This window comes from Brassica napus, chromosome C7 (genome assembly GCF_020379485.1).
Source record: "Brassica napus cultivar Da-Ae chromosome C7, Da-Ae, whole genome shotgun sequence".
Lineage (NCBI taxonomy): Eukaryota > Viridiplantae > Streptophyta > Magnoliopsida > Brassicales > Brassicaceae > Brassica > Brassica napus.
In genome coordinates, this window is record NC_063450.1 from 7,470,366 (window position 1) to 7,479,171 (window position 8,806).

Here is an 8,806-nt window from a genome sequence, read left to right on the forward strand (position 1 = left end):
TGAAAGTAGAGCAGTCAGGCCGATCTGAGGCAGGTGGCAGTAGAGTGTTTTCTTCGCTCGGTCCTGGAATACGTAGACGTAAGGACCATCCCGATCGATCCTCGAGTGGGGACCAGCTATGAACTCCTTACTTACTAGAGAAATGACATCCAGGTAGTTCCAAGCAATGTTGTTCGATCTGTCCAGTGCTACCTGCTGGTTCTGGCAGTCTACACCCACATGTCTAAGGATCCGAGTAATCACTGCACCAAATCCACATGCATTGCTCTTGGATTTGGTTACTTTCCCCTTGTATCCTGCTAAGTTTGCGGCCAGCACCGCTCCCATGTTGAAGGCAGTAGCAGGTGGGAATGTAGAGTTTCCAAATGCCGGTAGCAAATGCCTCACACCTTGGTACAGGAGGCACAACTCCCATTGCGTGACTGATGCGGCTGTGGTTGTCCCGTATAGCAATGAGCCAATGAGGCGTGTCGCATATCTCAGTACTGGGCTCCGGATAAGTGACTCCTTTGCCTGAGAAGATCTATAAACCCCTGTGCCAATCGTTTCCCAGAAGTTCAACAGCTCTGAAGTCCAATAAAGACCAGATGTCCTCTCCCCGCACTCAATCCAAATAGTCCGCAGAGGTCTGTGAAAGATACCTCATAGTATACTTTCTGCACTACGAATGCCAGAAAACCTTCCTGATGGCTATCATCGGGACGGCTGACGTATGCGGATGCTATGAACTGGCGTACCAACTCCGGATAAGTGGGTTCCTTGAGGTTGCATAGTTGGCCTAGACCCATGTTCTGGAATAGCCCTTCAATGTCTGCTTTGATTCCCAATATTGTCATCGTCTCAGGACATGCTAGTTGTGTAGCCGGAACGGCTACCTTCTTCATGTTGTTGTAGTGGGTCGTATCAGACTTATCCCACTTCTTTGGCCTTTGCGTCTCTCGCTGAGACGAACCCTCTTCTTGTGTGTTCTTCTTTGCTGATGTTTTCGTGCGCTTCATTCTCTACAAAATAGAATCATTGCTCTCAACATGGTTATAATCAATTAAGAACTCAAAGCAACATGAAAATGAAAGGCGAAATCGAGTTGTGATAAAAAAAAACGAAATTGAAAAAAATTCTCAATCCCTAAATCATCTCAATTGTGTTCCAAACTCGTTGATCACAGACAATTGTGTTCTATTCCATGTTTAAACATCTGTTTCATGCATATTTGATCAAGGAATCAACAAGGAAATAAGAAATTCACAAAACCCAAATATTGCTCAAGAACACGATTTCAGAATGTGGAGATTCGCGGAGTATACCTGTCTTAGGGTGAAAACGAGTGTAGGAATCAGGTAGAGCTCGAAAAATCAAGGGGAATAGAGCCCAAAATTGTTCAAATCGGATGATTATAGAGAGAGAAAGGGGGGGCGAATTATAGGGGAAATCGGAAGGGATGAGAGTTCTGAGGTTTAGATCCAAAAATGGTCGGTTTTTGCCTTATAATTCTGTTTCCCGCACACGCATCGATCGATGCGTACATATAGCGATCGATCGATTCGTTTATACAAAAACTCACTAGATTTTCCGAGGACATTCCGAGGAACACTTGAGATTCTCGATCGATCGATGCGTTTCTGGATATATATCCATCGATCGATCCGTTTATAAAAAAAATTACAAGATTTTCCGAGGAAATTCCGAGGAACAATTGAGATTCTCGATCGATCGATTGTATCATCTCATCGATCGATCACATTCTTACGGTCCGATACATCTTAGTGATCGATCGATGCGTTTTTGGACATATAGCCATCGATCGATCCGTTTATACAAAAACTTACAAGATTTTCCGAGGACATTCCGAGGAACATTTGAGATTCTCGATCGATCGATGGGATAATCTCATCGATTGATCACATTCTTACGGCCCGGTGCATCTAAGTGATCGATCGATGCGTTTTCTGGATATATATCCATCGATCGATCCGTTTATAAAAAAAATTACAAGATTTTCCGAGGAAATTCCGAGGAACAATTGAGATTCTCGATCGATCGATTGTATCATCTCATCGATCGATCACATTCTTACGGTCCGATACATCTTAGTGATCGATCGATGCGTTTTTGGACATATAGCCATCGATCGATCCGTTTATACAAAAACTTACAAGGTTTTCCGAGGACATTCCGAGGAACATTTGAGATTCTCGATCGATCGATGGGATAATCTCATCGATCGATCACATTCTTACGGCCCGGTGCATCTTAGTGATCGATCGATGCGTTTTTGAACATATATCCATCGATCTATGCGTTTATAAAAAAAAATTGACATTCTGAAACCCCAAACACTAGTTCCTCGGAATTTCCTCGGAATATTCCGAGGAAATTCCGAGGAAGGAGAGGGTTTCCTCGGAGTTCCCTCGGAATAATCCGAGGAAATCCCGAGGAAATAGGGTTTTTAAACCGAAAACAACGTTTTGCGGTTTGAATAACACCTATATAACCCTTATTAAGTGTCTTACGTTCATTATGAAGTCAAATATTTGTTCCTTACCGTATAATTAACACTTTTCCGATTGTATGAACGAAATCCCACAACATAAGAGAAACACTTATACCTTTTAATGAACGGTAAAGGGAATACTTCAATTAGTTTTGAAATTTGTTATTTCATGGTTTATGCTCATCTATACAAAGAATCCTCAATGGTATGCATTACAACTGTATAAGAAATGAAATACGGCAAAAAAAATTGATGTTTTGAAACCCCAAACACTAGTTCCTCGGTATTTCCTCGGAATATTCCGAGGAAATTCCGACGGATATTTTACTATCCGTCGGAATTTCCTCGGAATATTTTCATTTTACCGGGCAAATATTTCGCGAAAATTGAAATTAGAATTCCGACGGAATTCCGACGGAAAATGTCCGTCGGACCCTAGGTTTTATAACCACGAGCCCCTTCTTCTTCCCCATTTCTCTCTTCTTCCTCTGCGCGACTCCTCTCTTCTCTCCGGCGATTTCCCCCTGAAATCCGACGATATCTCCGGCGATCTCCCCCTTCTCTTACACAAATCATGTAAGGACCCTATCCCACTCTCTTAGGTTCTATTTGTTAGGTTTTTGTGTAGTTTGGATAGATTTTTGTTAGGGTGATTGGTTAGGATTGTGATTTGGTTGTATAATAGGTTTAAAATTATGATTTGGTTGAATAATTTGTTTTGTTGAATTGATGTAGAATTTTTTTATAATTTTTTTATTTTTTTGTATTTATAAAATCGATTTTTGTATATAAAATCGATTTTTGTATTTTACAAATCGATTTTTCTATATAAATTCGATTTTTGGATTTTACAAAATTCTTTTGGTATACAAATTCGATTTTTTGGATTTTACAAAACATTTTAAATATCTATAAAACTTTTTTTGTGATTAAACACTATTATTTGGGATTTAAATATTTTTAATATATATATATATTATTAAAACTATTTTTTTTAATTATTAAACTATTTTTATTTATTAAAACTATTTTTTTATTAGAACTATTTTTATATATTTATTAAATATTTTTAATATATATATAAATCTTTTTTGTGACTTTATTATTTGGGATTTTTTTTTAAAACAAAATTAATTTATATATTTCTCTATTTATTAAATATATTTTTTTAATTTACAGGTCTCATGATGATCAGACCCGGCCTCGACAGCGTCGTAGTCGTGGTGGTACGGGGAGCCAGTCTCGGGATTCCAGCCATTTTCAGGATTCCCCTTCGCCCCACAGCTCCAACCATACATCTCCCTCTGCTGCACCCGCTCCTGCTCCTCTCGCTCCCGCTGCTGCATCCGCTCCTGTTCCTCCGGGTCCTCCGGGAGTGATGCGTGTTGCGGAGTTGGTTCAACAGCCCGGTCGTGACCATCTTCTGTATCTCACTCCGTATCCACATGGACGGGGTCAAACATGGTAATTAAACATTTTTTTCTTTAAATTTGGATTCATTATTAACCGTTTATTCTTTTTATTAGGTTCAACCGATCCGGGAACGGGATCAGCGCATGGATCAACCGTATGATGTACTCGGCCCTCGACAGTGGACATCCGACTTTCACTCACTTCCCTACCGAGAAGCAGGTTCTGTGGTTTCGTCAGTTTGCGGTAAGTATTCTAATTTTTACTTATATTTTTAATCTTTAATATAATTTTTCTACTAATTGTGTTTTTTTTCAGCAAGAGTTCAACTGGAATTCCGATGAGAAACTCTTTATCTATCAGCACTTCGTCCATAAAGCAATGGACAACTATGGGAAGCAGATCCACGAGTGGAAGAAGAAGTGGGAAATCAATAAGGTTCGATTTAATTTATTAAACATTTTTTTAATTTATTAAACTATTTTTTAATTTATTAAACTATTTTTTTTTTATTAAAAGGTCCCAAAGCCGATGAACGACACGGTCTGGAAGTAGTTGTGTGCGCATTGGGATAAAGAAGAGACGAAAGAAACTTCTTCCACCAACTCCACCAACCGCAGGAGCGACCGTAGAGGGAAGGGCATCTACAAGCATAACTTGGGTGCTCAATCTATTGCCACTCTGGGAGATCGCATGGTAAGTTCAACCGTTTTTTCTTCAATTATTTGAGTTTCAGAATTTTAATTTATTGTGCATTTCTTCTAATTTCTAATGTTTCTTTAATTTATGTTTTTTTCAAGGCGGAAGAAAATGATGGCGAGCCGGTTGATGATCTCGCCCTAATGAGGAGGGCGTATACCAACAAGAAGACCGGCCAGATTGATGACGGTCTTGTGAGGGACGTGGTCGACCTGGTCCAAACTCAGGTGGTAGACGAAGTGTCTCAGCTTCAAACCGAGGATGACGCTTCGACGGCTTCGACCAACTTGTCCCGGTTTCGAATCAACGAAATCGTTGAATCCGTAAGTTCTTTTTTTTTAAAGTTCAATTCATTTATTTCTTGGTTTAAATTTGTAAATTTGGCTATTTTCTATTCAGTCGGTTCCAAAGAAGAAGGGACGTTTGGTCGGTTTGGGTCGTCGCACCCGGTCGGTTCCTCCTTCTTCTGCACCACCGCCCTTTGTTGATCCAGAAGTGCTTACGGCTCAGTTGAAGGACAAAGATGATCGTATATCTTTGTTGGAGACCCAGATGGCGGCTCAACAGGCGGGCTATGAGGCACAGAGGAGGCTGAACCAGCAAATGATGGAGATGATGCAGAGGATGTACCCGAACGAGGTGTTCCCGGACGTGCCAGACCCGTAGTTTTTTTTTTTTTCCAAAAACTCGGAATGTTTTATTTTTATTTGTGAAACTTTGAATATTAATTAATATGATTTCAATTTTAATTTTAATTTCATATTTTCGAATTTAAATTTCAGAAATTTTATTTTTTTAAAAAAATTAATATTTTTTACATTCCGAGGAAATTAATTATATTTTTTACTCGATCGATCGATGCGTTTTTGGACATAAATCCATCGATCGATCTATTTATAAAAAAACGTTCGGAATATACCGAGGGAAACCTTTCCTCGGAATATTCTGAGGGAAATGTCCCTCGGTATATACCGAGGGAAATGTCCCTCGGTATATATACCGAGGGACATTTCCCTCGAAATATTCCGAGGAAAGGTTTCCCTCGGTATATTCCTATCGATCGATGTATATATTCCTAAAAACGCATCGATCGATGAACGTCCGAGGAAGTATCCCGACGAAGTTCTCCCTCGGTATATTCCGAGGACCTTTCCGACAAACTAGTGATCCTCGGAATTTCCTCGGAAGTTTGTTTCCTCGGAATTCCGTCGGAAAATTCCGAGGGATTTCCGAGGAAAGAAGAAATTCCGAGGAATTATTTCCGACGACTTGTTTCGTCGGTATGTCGTCGGAATAACGATATTCCGACGAAATTCCGACGATTTTTTCCCTCAGAATCCTTGCTGTTTTCTTGTAGTGATAGTTTAAATTTGAAAATTACATTTTCCTTTTTAGTTTTTGAAAACTATGCTTTATTAAATGTGAAAAGAAATTATTATCAATATTAATTATTTGAATAAATAAAATAAAAATTTGAAATTATTAAAATTATTATCGTTAAAGATAATGGTGGTAAACATGAAAATTCTCCTGAAATTAATCTATTTTGAAATAAATGTATTATTTTACTATTTCAAATTTTAAAATATAAATGATACTATGCTTTAACCTTCTAAAACCTTATATAAAAAAACTTTCCCTACACCATCAGTCTTACTCTTCTACAAAAGAAAAGTCACGTCATTCCCAGCAAATATATTTTTTCCTGTGACAAGTATTCTCTATCAAGAAAATTTTAAATGAATAATAGAAAACGAAAGTTTACAAAATGGAATTACAATCAAGGACATGGGTGAAGAATTAACAAGCCTGAGACTACGTAAACTAGAGAAAAGTAAAATGTTTTGCAGAAAGGAAAATTAAAAGATTACAAAGAAGAAGATGCAGGAGACGCCGCTTATTCTCTTTTCTCTTTCTTAAAGAACAAAATTTTAAGATATATTTAAAAGATATTGTGTAGATATTATTAAAATTTTAAAAGAAATAATTTTTGTTGAAACTATTAAATTAAATATTAAATAAATTATGCTGTTTAAATATTTGTTAATAATATTAAATATTCAGATTGGATAATTTAGTAAATTTACATATAACAAAGTGTATTTTTTCAAAAACCTTAAGTAGAGGTGTAGTTTTCAAACTAAAATCTCATAGAAGTGTATTCATCCAAGTTTTCCCTAAAATATATGTAATTTCGATGTTATTTTAACTCGGTTTGTTGGAATTTTCGTTTGCTTTTGTTTCTGGTTCAATTTTTATACGGAAAAGGGTTTAATCAGTATTATAATTTATAAATATGTAATATGTATATATATTTTATACATAACTGTATATACACACATAATATATAATATATTATTTTAATGAATTCAGTTTATTTGGTTTGGTTAAAATGATTTTGGTTTCGGTATTTGGGATTTTAAAATAACGAGATCAAAATTTAAAAACTGTAAACAAATTTTGTTGATGAGTTTAGGAATTAGGGTTACTGATTTTGGCTTGGTTTGCCCCTTTTTGGTTTATTTACGCACCCTTTAATGTGGAAGATTATATTGTTTTTCTTAATTTCTTTGCATGCTATAAGAACATTGTATTTCGCTTACTTGGTGATGTAATGAGCTATGTAATTTGGCAGGCAGCTCCAGAGAAACGACTGGCTTTCCGTCACGAGCTTCAAAGTGTTGGCAACGAAGGAGCAAAAGTTCTGCGTTTGATTGGAGAAAAAGTGGAGAAAATGGAAAAGTTAAGCCCCCGAGAGATTCTTAAGGACGTTCAAGGTGCAGCAGAGGAACTTCAGATGAAAATAGACAGTAAATCTTACCTTCTTGTCAACTCAGAAAGCTGGGCGGCTACTAAAGAGCAAGCTGAAACAGAAGAGGCTCGAGGAAACAATCACAACGAAACCAAGGTGATCAAATCACTCAGTCAGAGTTGGGATACCAACAGTAGCAACAGTCATAATCAAGCCAGGGCTAGTGAATCTCAAATATGGGTGTCAACAGAGAGTATGATGCTAAGGAATCGCGAGATGTGGCCAAGTGTGTCTTTCATTGGCGGTTCTGTGGTAAATGAGATGGAAGGCAAAATATACGAAAGCGCGATTTCTTTGTCTTTGGCTACGTTTGCTTCCCTTCTGATCGAGTTTGTTGCAAGGCTGCAGAATATTGTCAATGCCTTTGAGGAGCTTAGCACAAAAGCAGACTTCAAAGATCAGGTTAATCAGACTCCTCCTAACGTAGTAGATCAATTGTAATTAATTCTGGAAAATAATTAAGCCACTCAAACGGTTATATTTCACTTGTGTAAGCAGAGGAATAATTTAATTCACAACCAGATTTCTATTACTGCTTCAGCTGTGTTCTAGGGCATTGATCGAGACATGAAGAATATTATCTCTGCTAGGAGACATAGCAAGCAGTTCTCGTCTATTATGCCTTTGTGGTTAAGATAAGCTTGTGCTTGTAGGCTAATTTAGTAGTCCATCTTGTTTTTATTTCTTTTTGCCAAGATGGCTCAGAACTAAGATTTTTTTGTAAAATATTTTATCCATTTCTACGGTATTTAAAATTTATCAAAAAAAATTAAGAGATATTTTTTGTAGAAGTTGAGACCAAGTTCTGAGATAGGTGCAATATTGTGACAATTTGGGTTGTCTGATTTTAGGTTTAAAGAAAAGGAAATATTTTTCTAATGTTCATTTTTGTTCATCAATTTTTCAGGTCTTTCTAATAGATAAGTAGTGCATATCATTATAGTATGATTTAGTTTTATGTATCTGACTTTTCTTCATGTTGCTTTCCTATTTTTCAGTAGTCCCAAGATTATATATACCACCATAAACGAAAAGAAATGTTTTTTAGCCGACACGTACACTGATCTGAACAACTTTTTGGGTCACCAAATTATTGGGTCAACCATGGATTAGTAAATTAATTAATTTTAATATGTTATTATATATTGTCTATTAAAAATATAAGAGAAATTTTGCAATTTTTTTCAAAAAATAGTTAAAATATGTAAACTTGGTGTCTTTATATTTTACTTTCATTTCACACATAAAATATTTTGCAGTTAATAATTTTTGTAAAATGTTAGGAGAGGACATATAATGAAACATAGCAAGACTTAAATCTCATAAGTTTTAGATATCTATTATCAACAATAAGAATAAATTTTAAATCAAAATAAACCAAAAGTAAATATCAA

General features: G+C 36.4%; 1 protein-coding gene across 1 annotated transcript; it reads left to right on the plus strand.

Moving 5' to 3' along the window:
- The first annotated feature begins 7,214 nt into the window (after nucleotides 1-7,214).
- LOC111207948 (aluminum-activated malate transporter 6-like) lies at nucleotides 7,215-7,853 on the plus strand. Its single transcript, XM_022706569.1, has one exon. It carries the CDS (start codon nucleotides 7,215-7,217, stop codon nucleotides 7,851-7,853), a length of 639 nt encoding a protein of 212 aa, XP_022562290.1.
- The last annotated feature ends 953 nt before the right edge of the window (nucleotides 7,854-8,806 follow it).